General features: G+C 40.1%; 1 protein-coding gene across 1 annotated transcript in view; it reads right to left on the reverse strand.

Annotated features, from left to right (window-relative positions):
• The window catches only part of ARL15 (ADP ribosylation factor like GTPase 15), a 466,828-nt gene that overhangs the window by 224,138 nt on the left and 221,608 nt on the right, over positions 1 to 21,082 (reverse strand). Inside the window, exon 4 of the mRNA XM_040262517.1 lies at positions 1,944 to 2,152. Within this exon, the coding sequence (XP_040118451.1) occupies positions 1,944 to 2,152 (209 nt within the window). The remainder of the gene's footprint in view (positions 1 to 1,943; positions 2,153 to 21,082) is intronic.

A 21,082-nucleotide genomic window follows, 5' to 3' on the forward strand; every position in this document is an offset into this window, starting at 1 on the left:
ATTCATAACCTCTTCTTACTGAAAAAATGAATTGTCAGGCGAGTGTATTCTTGGTTCTGTCTCATCTCAACAAAAATTTGAAGTGACAGACGTTAGATAGCTGTCCTCTTCCTAGAAGAGGCAGCCAGCCAACAATCACATGGCATACTCTTAAGCAATTAATTGTTACAAGCTACCTTTATTCAATGTAGCAGTCTTTAATTCCTATGGAGGATTACTATGAGTCATATGTTAGGTTTATGGAACACATTAGCTTCATTTTTTTGATGTCTATGGAAACATATAAACAGCTTCTAATTTAAAAGCAAAATAAAATCTTTTCAGCTATAGCACATGTCTTTAAAGTGATCTGAAGTGTTATATAGTATCTATTTCATATCATAACCTATATATATTCATGTATAAATACATCTATATATTACTACATATAATGTGTTATTAAATATGTATTATTAACATACAAGATGTTATATTGTCTATGTATATTCTGTAATACATTCATATTTTCCACAGTAAATCTAAGGATATCAATGCCTTTTCAGCAAATCACCTTATAATCATAAACTAATCTAACATTTATAACTAACCATCATTACACTATTACATCCATTTTACAGACAGAAAAACTGGTGTTAAGAGGTTAAAAAATGTATCCGAGGTCTTAAGAAGCAATCAGGAAGGCACCACAATTACAATGCTGAAGATCTGTACATCGCTGATTGTTTGAATAGATTTGTATTTTCTATCTTAATCATTTAATATTATCTGTATGGTATTCACAATATCTAAAAAAGGTTAGCACTACTTAATGCTGAACAAGGCAACTAAAGATACATATAAGCTCTGTTTAATAAGAAATCCCTGCCTTCTTTACTACTTTCCTAAAATAAATGAAAATACTCTGCATATGGTACCTTCTACACTTAGTACACTTCAAAGTGAATCCCACTCACTTCTCATTAAAAAAGAATCACATTATTCCCATTTCACAGGTAAGAAAGCAGGCACAAGGACAAAGCTATCTGCCAACAGGTCCCACCCAAAGTGGGAGGGAGTCTGGAATTAGAACACGTTATATGCTTGGCTCCTCATCTGTTTTTCAGACTAAAGGGCAGTGTGGCTTCTATTATTCTAAAGTAAATAAAAGAAAAGCCCAGAACTTTTGAAGTAGGGGGAGGTGGTGGTGATAGAACATCCTTGAGAGTTACAGGTGAAAAGGAGTACATCGAAAGTTTAGATTTCACTGTACTTAAGGTTAAACTCCACTATCATTTAAGTTTTGAAAGCTATTCACGTATCTTATTACTTTAGTACCATGAGTCAGAAACTCTGCTGAGACCGTGGTTATCTGCCCACAATTAGTCTCATGCTTTTATAGGAGAGATACAAGCTAAGAAATGAAATTAAATATGGAAGATAAAGAATGGGTCTGTATTAAAAGGTATTCGGTGGCATGGAACTTGCAAGATAAGACATCAATTTCCAGCCTCGCTGATTACAGAATAGTACCCACTGCTTCTAGTGAGCAGCGGGCATTACAGGGGACAAAAACATGACATCTGAGGGCGAATGATGCATGGTAATACACAGGACGCCTTCCTTGAAAAGAAGAATGAACTAAGTAAGCTGGTAGGCTAAAAAAACAAAAGTTAAATAACCGGGCCTTTAGCGCTCAAAAATAGATGAGAGATATCTTCAGATGAATCCTTTTGCTAAAGGGTTATAAAAAAAAAAACACCTATGATCTCGAAGTGGGATTAGAGGTATGAATAATAATTTCCATAAGATTAATACAGGCTTTCTTTTTCCATAACCTAAAATTTCATGTTGAGAAACAGTATAACCAGCATATCTCTAATTACAGGAATTTTTTCAGATTCCAGCATGGCAGTGCAAGTGCAACAAACAGACAGACCAAGAGTTGTTACCTTCGTGAGACATACCTCTTGTACTGATCGAGCAGCTGGCTTGTCTTGATGATTGGCCAGTATTAAAAAGGGTAAAGTGCATAACTGTGGGTGCTGAAGAGCTGAGTGCAGTTCATTTCTAGCAGTCTCTAAATCATCTTCTGAAGAGGCACTGTCTAATACAAATATTACCCCTTGAGATCCTTGGTAGTAGCGGCTCCAGTATTTCCGGATATTATCAGCCCCTGTCAAAAACAAAACAAATTCTGTTTTTAAAAATAGCTTTCAGCAACATGAAAAATGTTCCCAACAGTAATTTCCTATTGGACACCAACATTGCTTTGAAAATTAAGTGCAGAGATCACATCTGATGAGAACAAAGGCATTAGAGCCAATGGGTGGATACAGCCTTGAAGGAGAACACAAAAGTTTAAGAGTCATTCTTCACGCCTTTCTTATCAAAATATGGAAGAAAGAATCAGGCTAAGTACTTCTTAAACACAAAAGAATGTTTAAAGATTTGCTTAATAGTCCTGAATAAACTACCCTCTCTATAAACTGAGTCTGAGCCTAACTCAGAGAGCAGAATAACAAAGCTGTTCACCAAGGGTTCTCTCCATACCATTAACATCAACCTTGTTTAATTTAAACAGAAGGCTATTAGGACAATACCTTATGTGTCAAAGTGCTAAACTCTTGATGAAGTAAAATCTTGGCCTTTGGCACATTTGCATAACTCCATTTGGCAAGAATCTGCCAGTCAATGCAGAAGACACAAGAGATGTGGGTTTAGATCCCTGGGTCAGGAAGATCCCCTGGAAAAGGAAATTGCAACCCACTCCAGTGTTCTTGCCTGGAAAATTCCACAGACAGAGGAGCCTGGTGGGCTACAGTCCATAGAGTCCCAAAGAATCAGATATGACTGAGCATGCACGCATACTCTTGGCCTCAGTGAGGTGGATATTCATAAAATAAGACAGGAAGATTCTCGTCAGCCAGGGCCAAGTCTTATTCCTTATTGTGTTTCAAACATCTAGCACAATTTACAAGTTTGATAAAGAATGAGGAAAATGAGGGAAGAAGGAAATGGAATATATACTAATTAGGCTTCCAACTCAGGAAACTGGGGCCAAGAGAGGTGAAGAGACTAAGCTCCATTGAGGTATACAGTAAATCACAAACTTGAGGTCTGCGTCTGAGTAAGTAGACAACTTGCTCAGGGAGGGCGTGCGTATTTCCCACTATTTCATGAGGAATAATTCCTTTTCCTTGATTTATGAATAGCATGTGCAATTTGTGTGTGTATGCATGCATGCATGTGTGTGGGGGGTGGGGGTGGAGAGGTGGAGCTATATAGCCAATACAAGTTATGGGTTATTTAACAAAAATTTGATATCAAGGAATTTCACCAATTTCATACATATAATCAAGTTATGACTACTTAAAAACTATATTTTAGTCATCTACAGAACACCTAGCTTCTATGGTGGATCTAGTGTGCTTAGAATTAGGAATTCAGAGCAGAGACTGGGACTGGTGTGTACTGGCTGCTAAGAGTAAAATGTGTGTCTCTTCTCAAACTGTGTTCAGTGAAATCATTTTGGTAGCTTGGAAATGGACAGTGTAGGAGTATTTTCCCCAAGAAAAATCAGGAAAAGCTATCTGTCAGGTCTTTTCTTCCCCTGGAGAGCCAATTTACCATGGGATAACACGGAGTAGAGGAAAGATTATAAAGGGACATATTAGGGTTCTCTGGGAGTAAGGGATGAGTCATCTGTTCAGTCTGGGCAAGTCTCTTAAAAGAGTAATATCAATCAAACGGCTACCATTTATTAACCACTTCTACATTCCAGGCACAGAGCTAAGTATTGTTGAAAAAACAGCTCAGGTAACTCTTACAACAAAATTTAAAAGGGAGGTATAATTGAATTAGGCTTTGAAACTTATTTTGAGATTCTAAAATCTGGAGTATTCATTATAATACTGTATAAAAATAACCAGGTAAACATTAAGATCAAGGGAATTTGATGTTGAATAACCTTAAATATGTAGACTAGAGATCTTTTCAAGAAAATTAGAGATACCAAGGAACATTTCATGCAAAGATGGGTGCAATAAAGAACAGAAACGGTATGGACCTAACAGAAGCTGAAGACATTAAGACGAGGTGGCAAGAATACACAGAAAACTATACAAAAAAGATCTTAATGACCCAGATAACCATGATGGTGTGATCAGTCACCTAGAGCCAGACATTCTGGAGTGTGAAGTCAAGTCGGCCTTAGGAAGCATCACTACAAACAAAGCTAGTGGAGGTGATGGAATTCCAGCTGAGCTATTTCAAATCCTAAAAGATGATGCTGTACAAGCACTGACTCAATATATCAGCAAATTTAGAAAACCCAAAAGTGGCCACAAGCCTGGAAAGGTCAGTTTTCATTCCAATCCGAAAGAAAGGCAAGCCAAAGAATGTTCAAACAACCACACTTGTACTCATGGCACAGGCTAGCAAAGTAATGCTCAAAATTCTTCAAGCTAGGCTTCAAGAGTACATGAACTGAGAACTTCCGGATATACAAGCTGGATTTCGAAAAGGCAGAGAAACCTGAGATCAAATTGCCAACATCCGATGCATCATAGGGAAGCAAGAGAATTCCAGAAAAACATCTGCTTCATGGACTACTCCAAAGCCTTTGTGTGGATCATAACAAACTATGGAAAATTCTTCAAGAGATGGGAATAGCAAACCACCTTACCTGCCTCCTGAGAAATCAGTATGCAGGTCAAGAAGCAACAGTTAGAACTGGACATGGAATCAATACTGCAGGGAGAAATATCAATAACCTCAGATATGCAGGTCACACCATCTTTATGGCAGAAAGTTAGGAGGAAATACAGAGCATTTGGTGAAAGTGAAAGAGGAGAGACAAAACGCTGGCTTAAAACTCAACATTCAAAAAACTAAGATCATGGTATCCGGTGCCATCACTTCATGGAAAATAGATGGGGATACAATGAAAACAGTGACAGAATTTATTTTCTTGGGCTCCAAAGTCACTGCAGATGGTGACTGCAGCCATGCAATTAAAAGATGCTTGCTCCTTGGAAGAAAAGGTATGACCAACTTAGACAACCTACCAAAAAGCAGAGACATTATCAACAAGGGTCCATCTAGTCAAAGTTATGGTTTTTCCAGTAGTCATGTATGGATGTGAGAGTTGGACTATAAAGAAAGCTGAGTGCCGAATAATTGATGCTTTTGAACTGTGGTGTTGGAGAAGACTCTTGAGAGTCCCTTGGACAGCAAGGAGATCCAACCAGTCCATCCTAAAGGAAATCACTCCTGGGTTTTCACTAGGAGGACTGATGTTGAAGCTGAAGCTCCAATACTTTGGCCACCTGATGTGAAGAACTGACTCATTGGAAAAGACCCTGATGATGGGAAAGATTGAAAGCGGGAGGAGAAGGGGATGAGAGAGGATGAGATGGTTGGATGGCATCACCGGCTTGATGGACAAGAGTTTGAGAAAGGTCTGGGAGTTGGTGATGAACAGGGAAGCCTGGTGTGCTGCAGTCCATGGGATTGCAAAGAGTTAAGACAGGACGAAGAGACTGAACTAAACTGAACTGAACCTTAAATATGCAAAGATAGAGGATACAAGCAGGGTTGATGCCTATCAGACATGGTCCAACCAAGAAAACAAAACAAGGAGAGGAAATTTATGCTCAGTTCAGTTCAGTCGCTCAGTCGTGTCTGACTCTTTGTGACCCCATGAGTCGCAGCACACCAGGCCTCCCTGTCCATCACCAACTCCTGGAGTCCACCCAAACCCATGTCCATCGAGTCAATGATGCCATCCAGCCATCTCATCCTCTGCCGTCCCCTTCTCCTGCTGCCCCCAATCCTTCCAGCATTAGGGTCTTTTCTAATGAATTAACTCTTCCCATGAGGTGGCCAAAGTACTGGAGTTTCAGCTTCAACATCAGTCCCTCCAATGAATACCCAGGACTGATCTCCTTCAGAATGGACTGGTTGGATCTCCTTGCAGTCCAAGGGACTCTCAAGAGTCTTCTCCAACACCACAGTTCAAAAGCATCAATTCTATGGCGCTCAGCTTTCTTCACTGTCCAACTCTCACATCCATACATGACTACTGGAAAAACCATAGCCTTGACTAGACAGACCTTTGTTGACAAAGTAATGCCTCTGCTTTTGAATATGCTATCTAGGTTGTTCATAACTTTCCTTCCAAGGAGTAAGCGTCTTTTAATTTCATGGCTGCAGTCACCATCTGCAGTGATTTTGGAACCCAAAAAAATAAAGTCTGACACTGTTTCCACTGTTTCCCCATCTATTTGCCATGAAGTGATGGGACCAGATGCCATGATCTTCGTTTTCTGAATGTTGAGCTTTAAGCCAACTTTTTCACTCTCCTCCTTCACTTTCAATTTATGCTAGAGATTATTTAATATATAGTTAATTAGTTTCATAAGTGATGGTAGAACTAAGAAAACAACAGTGGGACTGAAATTAGCAATATCTTAGGTCAAGTTCCCTACATGCAGAGCCTGAGATGTGTCTCTTACACACTTGAGTATATGCAGAGTTCTGTCAGGAGAAACTGGAGTGAAAGCAGAAAGGGACCATGCAAAGATATGGTTTCAGAAATCTAGCCTCAGCCTGATCCAGTGAGGCGTTCTAGAGTGTGGACTGAACTGCGGAAGTCACCCAGTCCAAGAGGCAAGGGGGCTGGGCTGTTTTACCCCTGAATAGTCATTGACTATGAGCCGTCCCTAGGGAACAGAGAGGGTGGTGGGGCATGATCTCATAATCTCCCCAATATATTTCGTTGAGGCAATTACTGTCAGCCAAGGGCAGGCCTCTGGAGATGGGTACAGGTGTGAGTCATTAGCAGCCAATACCCGCAGCAGCTGGGAGATGGAGGCACTGGCCCAATAAAGGAGATCTGGGTAGGATATCAACAGCATCTGCTACAGGCTACATCCAGACATTATCCATATGAGAGAGAAACATCCATAACCTTGAAGAACAAAAGTAGAGACAGTATTACCTGGTGGTAAATGTCTAAAACAACAAAAATGCTGTGTGCACATGTATCCATACACAAGCTTTTTATAAATTTTACCAACAAAAATGATATGTAGCACACAATTTTAATATAATAAGAATATATGCAACATACCTTATCATAAGGTTATGTTCCATAGAGCTCATTAGTGCTCACAGAATGCTTTCATTGATTTCACCAAACTTTTGTATCTATAGCCAACCAACAGCTGAGGTTGACCAACTACAGTTCTGAAATAACCGTTGGTTGTACGAAGTGTTTACATGTATTAATTCGTTAGCCATGATAGTCTTATGAAGTAGGTGCTTTTATCACTCTCATTTTATCAATAAAATGTGTCCAATTTTATGATGTGTCCAAGGCTAAACAACTAGGAATATATTTAGGTCTAGTGTGATTGAAATAGAAGGATCATTGACTACAAAAGTGACAAAGCCAAATAAAGAACTCTACTACCACATAAGCTAAGGCAAGGTGGGGAGGGAGAAGGGAACCTGTTAGAATAAAAGGTACCTCAGTGCTTATACATATTAATGCTCAGAGTGGGAAGCTGTCCAAGAACATTTCCCAACCAATTAATTGAACGAATAGTATTATTAAGTGCCTATTTGATACAAGTCACTGAGCTACAACCTATAAGAAGTATTTAGAAAGCCATTATTCCTCTTAGCTCAAACTCTCAAAGCTTGTAAAGTAATCTTGATTACAAATGAGGCCTGTAACTGTATGAGAGGAAGAAAACATGGCCATACAATTGGAGGGTATCCAGGGAGTCAAGGGCTTCCCTGGTAGCTCAGCTGGTAAAGAATCTGCCTGCAACGCGGATTCCTGGATCAGGTTCCTGGGTTCAATTCCTGGGTCAGGAAGATCCACTGAAGAAGGGATAGGCTATCGACTCCAAAATTCTTGGGCTTCCCTGGTGGCTCAGCTGGTAAAGAATCTGTCTGAAATGTGGAAGACCTGGGTTCAATCCCTGGGTTGGGAAGATCCCCTGGAGAAGGGAATGGCTACCCACTCCAGTATTCTGGCCTGGAGAATTCCATGGACTGTATAGTCCATGGGGTCGCAAAGAGTCGGACACGACTGGGCAACTTTCACTTTCACTTCAGTGAGTCAAGTATAACAAAAAGAAAACCAGATGCATGTTTTAATGGAACTTCTCCAGTAGAAATGCATGGAACATACTAGAACACCAACTTGTGAAGTATTTTCATCTGTCACATGTAGGAGCACATAAGTCACCTAGTGAGATGAAGTGACAATCCTAGGGCTGTCTTGGTAGATGAAAAAAATCCAAAGACAAATACCACAACTTTAAAAAATGCCCCATGTATGACATAATATATGAATACATTATTATTAAAACTGAAAGAACTTTTTCTTTAATCTTTAAGCCACATCTGCTCAACCTTAGCATTTCTGACTTTCATCACAAGCTCTGAGCTTGGAATTCTAAGTTCCATTTCAGCCTTCCACACAACAGCTTCAGTCAGCAGCAGTTTCAATACAGATCAGGGCCAGGGAAACCAGCACAGGGTGATGGGTGGGATACAGCTGGTTAGTCCAGCCGAGTGGCTTCAGTTCAGTTACCAGATTCAAATAAGAAATGGATGTTGTCATCCACCCAGCTGCCAGGTGCTTTGAGATGTGAGCCTAACTAGGGAAATTCAGAACACCTGTTTGATGCCCACATCTCAGCCTTCCTAACTCACAAAGCAAATGTACACACAGTAATGCACACAGGACATAGTATCCAACAGCAGTTAGAGCCCACTCTTATTTTAATGATTGGAAACTGCTTGCTCTGTGTCCCTGAAATTACAATTGTTAAATAAAAAGGATAAATACTAAACTCAAATCTGATCTATATTTTCTTCTTTTAAATTAAAAACCAAATAAGTGGTTTAAACAGTAGAGGGATTGGGTGGAAGATGTTGCCGAATATTCTCATTACCCAAGTCGGATAGCACCTAACAGTTAATTCTGAGAGCAATCAATCACAACAGCCTGGTTCAAGGCATCACAACAAGAGAGAGAAGACAAGAGCATAAAGTCCTCCATGGCAGGTTCATTTCTATGGCACACCATGGACTTGTTCAATTAATTTCTCTAAAAGATATCAATCCTAAGTATTCATTGGAAGGACTGATGCTGAAGCTGAAACTCCAATATTTTCGTCATCTGATGCAAAGAGCCGACTCACTGGAAAAGACCCTGATGCTGGCGAAGACTGAGGGCAGGAGGAAAAGGAGACAAGAGGATAAGATGGTTAGATGGCAGCACCGACTCAAAGGATATAAGTTTGAGCAAACTCCGGGAGATAGTAAAGGACAGGGAAGCCTGGTATGCTGCAGCGCAACACAACTTAACAACGGAACGACAAAAACAAGAGCTATCTACTCAGCATCAGATACTAACTTAGGTGCTGAGGACACAGAAGTAAACAAAACCAGACCAGACTTTCAGTCTTCATAGCACTCACATTCCAGGAGAGCCATTCTATCATTATAGAGGTTAAAAACACCAGCGACTGGTACTCCCAGCCTCTCTCTGGCCACAAGGGCATATGAGTCAGTTCTGGTGAAACGGGACTCAACAAAAGTCTGCTAGGAGCTTCTGGAAAGATTTTGCTCCTCAACAACAAGAATGATGCCCAAAGAGAGCTGCCTCTTTCTTCCAGTGTTCAGATTTCATTAGGTGGTTCAGTGATGCTTTGAATACTGCTAGTCTTCTAACAGCTTTGAAGGAGACATACCACTATGTTGAGGATATCAGAATGGGAAGACAGAAAGAGCCTGGATTTTTGAGAACAGTGCGGAGCAGCAGAACCTATCCCCTAAATTATGAGGACTCATTCTTTGAGCACACTAAACACCAATTATTCAAGCCAATTTTAGAAGACAATTCTGTTATTTGTAGCATCCCCTCCCCCACAAAAAAGCTCAGTTCCCTCATATTAAATTAAGAGGCTAGGGTTAGGCTAGCTACATGTGGCTACTGAGCCCTTGAAATGTAGCCAGTGCAAGTGAATAACTGAATTTTCTATATTATTTTAATTTATTTGGCTTTGCCCAGGGCACTCAGGCAGACCAGGCTGAGCAGTCAGAGAACATTCCCAGACAAAGAATTCCAGGAGGTTTAAGCTGTTGAAAAGCCAGTCTGGTGCTCACGGAAATGGAGTGATAGGGGACACCAACAAAGGTTCCCTCAGCTACCTCCCAAAATAGCATATAAATGTCAGTTTAGGCCATTTGACTAGCTCTTTCCTCAGGAGGAGAAGCACCCCCCCGACCCCAAATCATTATTATGTATAAATAAATAACCAAGACTTGATTTACTCAATCATCATATATTTTCTAGCTGAAGAAGTAGCCATTCCTCAAGATATTTTCTAGAGACTCAGGGAACAACATTCTTTTCATAATTACAAGATGTTATTTGTTGTTTTCACCACATTGACATTTTCACTAATAGTGCAAAACAAAGGTGAATAAACCTGTAGGCATCCTATCATGATGATAGGTACTGGCTGTAAACTAGTAGTCACTGTACCCTTGACCACCATGTAGGGATGGGGGTGGGGTGACATGAATTTCACTTAAGAATGAACTAAATAAAGCAGTAAAAAGTCTTAGTTTTATCAAATTAGCTCTTTAAAATGCCAGTTAAAAAAAAATGAAATGAGAAGCAGACAAAAAGCATTTCTGCTACACTCCAAAGCACATGGTTGTTTGGAGGATAAGCACTGGTGCAACTGAACTGTGAGCTAAACCAGTTGTTCATAATTTCCTGGAACCACATTTTTACTTGAAGTTTCAACTGAAAAACTATGATTATATTCAGTCTTGAGTATCTGATAGACATTTTCTCAAAAATGATTCTGTAAACTTAAAACTTGAAGAAAAACAACTGACACTATTTGTTGTGAGTGGCAAAATTTGTTCTCAAGCCAAAACAAGAATTTTGGAAAAATTTTTGTCTCACAGAGATCTTGACAGCCACTCAATGATAAGATTGATGATGATATTAACAGATATTTATAACAAAATGTGTCAACATCTGAAAGATCTACCTAACTTATTAATCAATATTTACCAAATGAAAAACGTACAATGTACAAAATCATGCATAGATAAAAAAAACACACTCAAAGCACAAGACTGATCAATGGATATAACATTACTGAATAAAAAACATTCACTGAGGTGAATTTTTCAGATACCATATTGCAAATGATAATTAAAAAATACAAAGTGAAACTTTTTTTGTTTTAGTTAAAGAATAAAATGTGAAAACTTAGTCAGAGAGTCAGTCCACTCGCTCAGTTGTGTCCGACTCTTTGCCACCCCATGGACTGCAGCATGCCAGGCCTCCCTGTCCATCACCAACTCCCAGAGTTTACTCAAACTCATGTCAATTGAGTTGCTGATGCCATTCAACCATCTCATCCTCTGTCTTCCCCTTCTCCTCCCACCTTCAATCTTTCCCCAACATCAGGGCCTTTTCAAATGAGTCACTTCTTCATATCAGGTGGCCAAAGTTTTGGAGTTTTAGCTTCAACATCAGTCCTTCAATACATATTTAGGACTGATTTCCTTTAGGATGAAGTGGTTGGATCTCCTTGCAGTCCAAGAAGACTCTCAAGAGTCTTCTCCAATACCACAGCTCAAAAGCATCAATTCTTTGGTGCTCAGCATTCTTTATAGTCCAACTCTCACATCCATATATGACCACTGGAAAAACCATAGTTTTGACTAGACTTTTGTTGGCAAAGTAAAGTCTCTGCTTTCTAATATGCTATCTAGGTTGGTCATAACTTTCCTTCCAAGGAGTAAGCGTCTTTTAATTTCATGGCTTCAATCACCATCTGCACTGATTATGGAGCCCCTAAAAATAAAGTCAGCCACTGTTTCCCCATATCTGCCATGAAGTGATGGGACCAGATGCCATGATCCTAGTTTTCTGAATGTTGAGCTTTAAGCCAACTTTTTCACTCCACTTTCATCAAGAAGCTCTTTAGTCCTTCTTCACTTTCTGCCATAAGCGTGTAGTCATCTGCATATCTGAAGTTATTGATATTTCTCCCGGCAATCTTGATTCCAGCTTGAGCTTCCTCCAGCCCAGCGTTTCTCATGATGTACTCTGCATAGAAGTTAAATAAGCAGGGTGACAATATACAGCCTTGACGCACTCCTTTTCCTATTTGGAACCAGTCTGTTGTTCCATGTCCAGTTCTAACTGTTGCTTCCTGACCTGCATATAGGTTTCTCAAGAGGCAGGTCAGGTGGTCTGGTATGCCCATCTCTTTTAGAATTTTCCAGTTTACTGTGATCCACACAGTCAAAGGTTTTGGCATAATCAATAAAGCAGAAATAGATGTTTTTCTGGAACTTTCTTGCTTTTTTGATGATATATCGGATGCTGGCAATTTATCTCTGGTTCTCTTCCTTTTCTAAAACCAGCATGAACATCTGGAAGTTCACGGTTCATGTATTGCTGAAGCCTGGCTTAGAGAATTTTAAGCATTCCTTTACTAGCATGTGAGATGAGTGCAATTGTGCGATAGTTTGAGCGTTCTTTGGCATCGCCTTTCTTTGGGATTGGGATGAAAACTGACCTTTTCCAGTACATAGTAAATATTGAAATATATAAGTATCAATACATGCACATAAGATATTATATATAAACAAAAACTCTCTGAGGTCTCAATAATTTAAGAGAACAAAGGGTCTAGGATCCCATATAGGTTTCAATAATTATATACTGTTGTTATTGTTGTTCAGTTGCTAAGTCATGTCCAATTCTTTGCGATTCTATTGACTGTGGCACACCAGGCTTTGCTGTCATTCACTGCCTTCCAGTGTTGGTTCAATCAAACTCATGTCCATCAAATTGATCATACCATTCAACCATCTCATTCTCTGTCACCCCCTTCTCCTCCTGCCCTCAATCTTTCCCAGAATCAGGGTTTTTTTCAATAAGTCGACTCGTCACATCAGGTGGCCAAAGTACTGGAGCTTCAGCTTCAGCATCAGTCCTTCCAGTGAATATTTAGGGTTAATTTCCTTTAGAATTGACTGGCTTGATCTCTTTGCAGTCCAAGGGACACTCAAGAGTCTTCTCTAGCACCACAATTCAAAAGCATCAATTCTTCAGTGCTCAGCCTTCTTTATGTTCCAACTCTCACATCCATACATGACTACTGGAAAAATCACAGCTTTAACTATAGGTACCTTCATCAGCAAAGTGATGTCTCTGCTTTTTAATATGCTATCTAGGTGTTTCATAGCTTTTCTTCCAAGGAGCATGTGTATTTAATTTCATGTCTGCTGACAAGAGTCCACAGTTATTCTGGAGTCCAAGAAAATAAAATCTGTCACTGTTTTCACTTTTTCCCCATTCATTTGCCATGAAGTGACAGGACTGGATGACAAGATCTTTGTTTTTTGAATGTTGAGTTTTAAGCCAGATTTTTCATACTCCTTTTTAACCCTCATCAAGCAACTTTTTGGTTCCTCTTTGCTTTCTGCTGTTTATAGAGTGGTATCACCTGTATATCTGAGGTTGTTGATATTTCTCTCAGCAATCTTGGTTCTGGTCTGTGATTCATCCAGCCTGGTATTTCTCATGATGTACTGCACATAGAAGTTAAATAAGCAGGGTAACAGCCTTGACGTACTCCTTTCTCAATTTTGAACTAGTCTTTTGTTCCGTGACCATTTCTAACTGTTGCTTCTTGGCCTGCATACAGGTTTCTCAGGAGGCAGCTAATGTGGTCTGGTATTTCCATCTCTTGAAGAATTTTCCATAGTTTGCTGTGATCCACAGAGTCCAATGCTTTAGTATAGTCAATGAAGCAGAAATAAGACTTGGAATTCCCTTGATTTTTCTATGATCTAACTGATATTGGCAATTTGATCTCTGGTTTCTCTGACTTTTCTAAATCCAGTTTGCATTATCTAGAAGTTCTCAGTTCAGGAACTGTTGAAGTATAGCTTGAAGGATTTGGAGCATTACTTTGCTAGCATGTGAAATGAGTGCAGTTGTACTATAATTTGAACATTCTTTGGCATTGTTCTTTCTTTGGGATTAGAATGAAAACTAACCTTTCTGGTCCTCTGGCCACTGCTGAGTTTTCTAAATTTGCTGGCATATTGAATGCAGCACTTTAACAGCATCATCTTTTAGGATTTGAAATAGCTCAGCTAGAATTCCATCACCTACACTAGCTTTGTTGATAGTAATGCTTCCTAAGGCCCACTTGACTTCACACTCCAGGATGTATGACTCTAGGTGAGTAACCACATCACTATGGTTATCTGAGTCACTAAGACCTTTTTGGTATAGTTCTTCTGTGTTTTCTTGTCACCTTTTCTTAATATCTTCTGCTTCTGCTAGGTCCTGTACCATGCCCATCTTTGCATTAAATGTTCACTTAGTATCTCCAATTTTCTTGAAGAGTTTTCTAGTCTTCCCCATCCTATCGTTTTCCTCTATTTCTTTGCATTGTTCACTTAAGAAGTAAAGTGAATTCGCTCAGTTGTGTCCAACTCTTTGCGACCCCATGGACTGGAGCCTACCAGGCTTCTCTGTCCATGGGATTTTCCAGGCAAGAGTACTAGAGTGGGTTGCCATTTCCTTCTCCAGGGATCTTCTCAACCCAGGGATTTAACGAGGGTCTCTGGCATTGCAGGCAGATGCTTTACCCTCTGAGCCATAGCTCTGTATGTTCACTTAAGAAGATTTTCTTATCTCTCCCTGCTATTCTCTGGAACTCTGCATTCCATTGTTATATTTTTCTCATTCTCCTTTGTCTTTCATTTCTCTTATCTTCTCAGCTATTTGTAAGGCCTTCTCAGACAAACACTTTGCCTTCTTCCATTTTTTTGTGTGGGATGGTTTTGGTCACTGCCTCCAGGACAATGTTATGAATCTCCATCTATAGTTCTTCAGGCACTCTACCAGATCTAATCCCTGAATCCACTTGTCATCTCCACTGTATAACCACATGGGATTTGATTTAGGTCATATATTAATGGTCTAGTGGTTTTCCCTACTTTCGTAAATTTAAGTATAAATTTTGCAATAAGCAGCTGATGATCTGAGCCACAGTTAGCTCCAAGTCTTGTTTTGCTGACTGTATAGAGTTTCTCCAACTTTGGCTGCAAAGAATATAATCACTCTAGTTTCAATACTGAACATCTGATGATGTCCATGTATAGAGTCATCTCTTGTGCTATTGGAAGAGGGTGTTTGCTATGACCAGTGTGTTCTCTTGGCAAAACTCAGTTAACATCTCCCCTGCTTCATTTTGTACTCCAAGGCCAATCTTGCCTGATTCTCCAGGTATCTCTTGAATTCCTACTTTTGCATTCCAATCCCCTACAATGAAAGGACATTGCTTTTTGGTGTTAGTTGTAGAGAGTCTGGTAGGTTTTCATAGAACCATTCAACTTCAGCTTCTTTGGCATTAGTGTTAGGGCACAGACTTGGATTATTGTGATGCTGAATGGTTTGCCTTGGAAACAAACAGCGACCATTCTGTCATTTTTGAGACTGTACCCAAGTACTGCGTTTCAGACTCTTTTCTTGACTATGAGAGCTTTAACATTACTTCTAAAGGATTCTTGCCCACATTAATAGATATACTGGTCATTTGAATTAAATATGCCCATTCAGTCCATTTTAGTTCAACTAACTCCTAAAATGTTAATGCTCACTCTTCCTACTTACTTGACCATGTCCAGCTTACTTTGATACATGGACCTAACATTCCATTTCCTATGCAATATTGTTCTGTACAGAATCAGACTACTTTCACCACCACCATATCTGCTACCAAGCATCATTTCTGCTTTGGCCCAGTTTCTTCATTCTTTTTGGAGCAAGACTTTAGCTCTTCCCCAGTAGCATATTGGACACCTACTGACCTGGGGGGCTCAACTTATAGTGTCATATCTTTTCATCTTTTCATACTGTTTATGGGGTTCTCAAGGCAAGAATACTGAAGTGGTTTGCTATTCCCTTCTTCAATGGACCACGTTTTGTCACAAATCTCCACCATGACCCATCCATCTGGGGTGCCCCCTGAACAGCATGGCCCAGAGCTTCATTGAGTTACACAAGGCTGTCAGCCATGTGATTATTTTGGTTAGCTTCCTATGATTGTGGTTTTCATTCTGGAATCTGTGGGATGGTAGTTCTTGCTTCTTTCTGCCTTCTCGATGGGGTTAAGAGGCTTGTACAAGCTTCCTGATGAGAGCGCCTGGCTGTGGGGAACACTGGGTCTTGACCTGATGAGCAGGGACCCTCTCAGTTCAGTTCAGTCGCTCAGTCATGTCTGACTCTTTGCAGCCCCATGGACTGCACCACACCAGGCTTCCCTGTCCATCACCAATTACCAGAGTTTACTCAAACTCATGCCCATTGAGTCAGTGATGCCATCCAACCATCTCATCCTGTCATCCCCTTCTCCTCCTGACTTCAATCTTTCAAAGCATCTGGGTCTTTTGAAATGAGTCAGCTCTTTGCATCAAGTGGCCTAAGTATTAGGGTTTCAGTTTGACCTTCAGTCCTTCCAATGAATATTCAAGACTGATTTCCTTTAGCATGGACTGGTCGGATCTCCTTGCAGTCAATGGGACTCTCAAGAGTCCTCTCCAACACCACAGTTCAAAGGATCAATTCCTCAGTGCTCGGCTTTCTTTATAGTCCAACTCTCACATCCATATATGACTACTGGAAAAACCATAGTCTTAACTAGACAGACCTTTGTTGGAAAAGTAATGTCTCTGCTTTTTAATATGCTGTCTATGTTGGTCATAATTTTTCTTTCAAGGAGTAAGCATCTTTTAATTTCATGGCTGCAGTCACGATTTGCAGTGATTTGGAACCCTCCAAAAATAAAGTCTGCCACTACTTCCACTGTTTTTCCATCTATTTGCCATGAAATGATGGGATCAGATGCCATGATCTTCGTTTTCTGAATGTTGAGCTTTAAGCTAACTTTTTCACTCTCCATTTTCATCAAGAGGCTCTTTAGTTCTTCTTCACTTTCTGCCATAAGGGTGGTGTCATCTGCATACCTGAGGTTATTGATATTCCTCCCAGCAATCTTGATGTCGGCTTGTGCTTCCTCCAGCCCAGTGTTTCTCATGATGTACTCTGCATATAAGTTAAATTTGCAGGGTGACAATATACATCCTTGACATACTCCTTTTCCTATTTGGAACCAGTCTGTTGTTCCATGTCTAGTTCTAACTGTTGCTTCCTGACCTGCATACAGGTTTCTGAAGAGGCAGGTCAGGTATGCCCATCTCTTTCAGAATTTTCCACAGTTTATTGTGATCCACAAAGTCAAAGGCTTTGGCATAGTCAATAAAGCAGAAATGGATGTTTTTCTGGAACTCTCTTGCTTTTTCCATGATCCAGTGGATGTTGGCAATTTGATCTCTGGTTCCTCTGCCTTTTCTAAATCCAGCTTGAACATCTGGAAGTTGATGGTTCACATATTGTTGAAGCCTGGCTTGGAGAATTTTGAGCATTACTTTACTAATGTGTGAGATGAGTTCAATTTGAGGTAGTTTGAGCATTCTTTGGCATTGCCTTTCTTAGGGATTGGAATGAAAACTGAACTTTTCCAGTCACTGGCCACTGCCGAGTTTTCCAAATTTGCTGACATATTGAGTGCAGCACTTTCACAGGATCATCTTTTAGAATTTGAAATAGCTCAATTGGAATTCCATCACTTCAACTAGCTTTCTATTGTAGTGATGCTTGCTAAGGTCCACTTGACTTCACATTCCAGGATGTCTGGCTTTAGGTGAGTGATCACACCATTGTGATTATCTGGGTCATGAAGATCTTTTCTTCTGTGTATTCTTGCCACCTCTTCTTAATATCTTCTGCTTCTGTTAGGTCCATACCATTTCTCTATCCTTTACTGAGCCCATCTTTGCATGAAATCTTCCCTTGGGATCTCTAGTTTTCTTGAAGAGATCTCTAGTCTTTCCTATTCTATTGTTTTCCTCTATTTCTTTGCATTGATCACTGAGGAAAGCTTTCTTATCTCTCCTTGCTATTCTCTGGAACTCGGTATTCAAATGGGTATATCTTTCATTTTCTCCTTTGCTTTTTGATTCTCTTCTTTTCACAACTATTTGTAAGGGCTCCTCTGACAGCCATTTTGCTTTTTTGCATTTCTTTTTCTTGGGGATGGTCTTGATCCCTGTCTCCTGTACAATGTCACAAACGTCCGTCCATAGTTCATCAGGCACTCTATCAGATCTAGTCCCTTAAATCTATTTCTCAACTTCCACTGTATATCATTAGGGATTTGATTAAGGTCATACCTGAATGGTCTAGTGGTTTTCCCCACTTTCTTCCATTTAAGTCTGAATTTGGCAATAAGGAGTTCATGATCTGAGCCACAGTCCTCTCCCGGTCTTGTTTTTGCTGACTGTATAGAGCGACTCCCATCTTTGGCTGCAAAGAATATCATCAATCTGATTTCAGTGTTGGCCATCTGGTGATGTCCATGTATAGAGTCTTTTCTTGTGCTGCTGAAAGAGGGTGTTTGCTATGACCAGTGTGTTCTGGAAAAACCCTATTAGCCTTTGCCCTGCTTCATTTTGTACTCCAAGGCCAAACTTGCCTGTTTCTCCAGGTGTTCCTTGACTTCCTACTTTTGCACTCCAGTCCCCTATAATGAAAAGGACATCTTTTTGGGGTGTTAGTTCTAGAAGGTCTTGTAGTTCTTCGTAGATCTGTTCAACTTCAGCTTCTTAGCATTACTGGTTGGGGCATAGACTTGGATTACTGTGATATTGAATGGTTTGCCTTGGAAACAAACAGAGATTATTCCGTCATTTTTGAGATTTCATCCAAGTACTGCATTTCAGACTCTTCTGTTGACCATGATGGCCACTCCATTTCTCCTAAGGGATTCCTGCCCACAGTAGTAGATATAATGGCCATCTGAGTTAAATTCACCCTTTTCAGTCCATTTTAGTTCACTGATTCGTAGAATGTCAACGTTCACTCTTGCCATCTCCCATTTGACCACTTCAATTTGATTGGAAGCCTTGATTCATGGACCTAACATTCCAGGTTCCTATGCAACGTTGCTCTTTACAGCATCGGACCTTGCTTCTATCACCAGTCACATCTACAACTGGGTGTTGTTTTTGCTTTGGCTCTGTCTCTTCATTCTTTCTGGAGTTATTTCTCCATGATCTCCAGTAGCTTACTGGGCACCCACCAACCTGGGGAGTTCATCTTTCAGTTTCCTATCTTTTTGCTTTCCATGCTGTTCATGGGGTTCTCAAGGCAAGAATACTGAAGTGGCTTGCCATTCCCTTCTCCAGTGGACCACATTCTGTCAGAACTCTCCACCATGACCTATCTGTCTTGGGTGTCCCTACATGGCATGGCTCATAGTTTCATTGAGTCAGACAACACTGCTCAGTAAATCTTCAATCCAATAGTCTGCCAATGGGTGGGGCTGTTGCTGACTTCCTGTTACTTGTTTGGCCTAAGGCAACCCAGTCCTGGATTCCAGGCTTTATGGTAGCACTTTTGAAGACCTCCAAAAGGATATAGCCAATATGCGCCTCCCTGCACTACCACGGCTTGTGTCCCTGTCCCAGTGGCAGGGCACTGCTGACCCCCATCCCTGCAGTGGACCCTCAGACACTTACATATCTTTAATATCAAAAGAGATCAGTAAGATCCCCTATAATCTGGCGTAAATACAGAGTTGGTTTCAAATAAAGATGTTACACTGGATAATCTTTACTCTCGCCTGACCATCTCCTATCCAAAGATAGGCCAACTGGAGCTGAGAGCAAAATCTCAAAATTAAGAGGTCCGTATAGCAATCATACTAATCTCACTAGTCTAATTATGTTCGAATTCTAACCCAGTGGTCACATGCTTTGTGCTCAGAAAGATTCCCACAAAGTGTGTTTCCCACCCAGGAGATTCTGAGACAGGTGGTCCTCAGGCTATCTTTTGCAAAAAAAAAAAATTGTAAACACTATACAAGCTGATACACCAATTGCCCTCTTTTCTTCTTATCCTCAACAAACATCCTGGATATCTGTGTTACTCTAAACACTATTTTACGTCATTACCTTCAATGTCAATTCCTAAAAACTGTACTTGAGGACTATGCTGTCTGATAGCTGCCCTGCTCCTATGTTCTCACTGTGGTTCACACTCTTATCACTTTCTGTCTAGATCATCAGAAGAGTATTCAAACTGGTCTCCTCACTTCTGTCCTGGTGGTAATCCAATGAAATTACTAATACTTGTCCCAAAAGCTAGCTCAGATTATATCACCACTGTCCTCAAAAATATTAAATGTCTATAACTTTAAATTCCCAAACTACTTGATTTAGGATGTACAGTTCTCTATGATCTGGCTTCAACTGGCTACTCCTATGTCATTTCTCTATTACTTGCCTGTAAACGCCACAGATGCAACTTCTGCTCTCCTGAACCAGATCCAGGCTTTGCAGCTTCACCGTGATTGTCTTACCCTTCTGCCTGGAGTTTCTGCCACATCAGTTCTCCCTTCAGCTCTCGTTCATTCAAATTGCTAAACTCCATTCAAGAGCCAGATATAATCACCTATTCCACCAAGCTTCCCATGATCTTCCAGCTGGAAATAACTTCTCCGAAAAATTAGCTATTTCTCTTGTTTCTGCCCATTAAACTTTCACCCTGCAACAGTTATCTGATGGCATATATCATCTTCCTGGTTAGACTGAAAGAGCCACATGGAAGTTTTGTGCATTTATGTGACTCATTAACTCCATACTTTGACTTCATCCAACAAGAAGACTTACATATAATGGACATCCAATCAGTATTTTTTCAGTGAATTGAGTAGTCTTTTATAAAATACTTATTCAGAATTCTCAAATGCAGAATTTAGAATTTACCTAAAAAAAAAACCATGCCATGATCTACAAATAATCTCTTTGGTTTTGTTGGTTTACAGTTATTAGCATGAAATTTTTATGTTTCTGGCACATATCCACTTCTGCAGGAAAGTTCTTACCCAACATCTGATGTTAAAAA

Source organism: Oryx dammah, unplaced genomic scaffold, assembly GCF_014754425.2.
Source record: "Oryx dammah isolate SB20612 unplaced genomic scaffold, SCBI_Odam_1.1 HiC_scaffold_20, whole genome shotgun sequence".
Lineage (NCBI taxonomy): Eukaryota > Metazoa > Chordata > Mammalia > Artiodactyla > Bovidae > Oryx > Oryx dammah.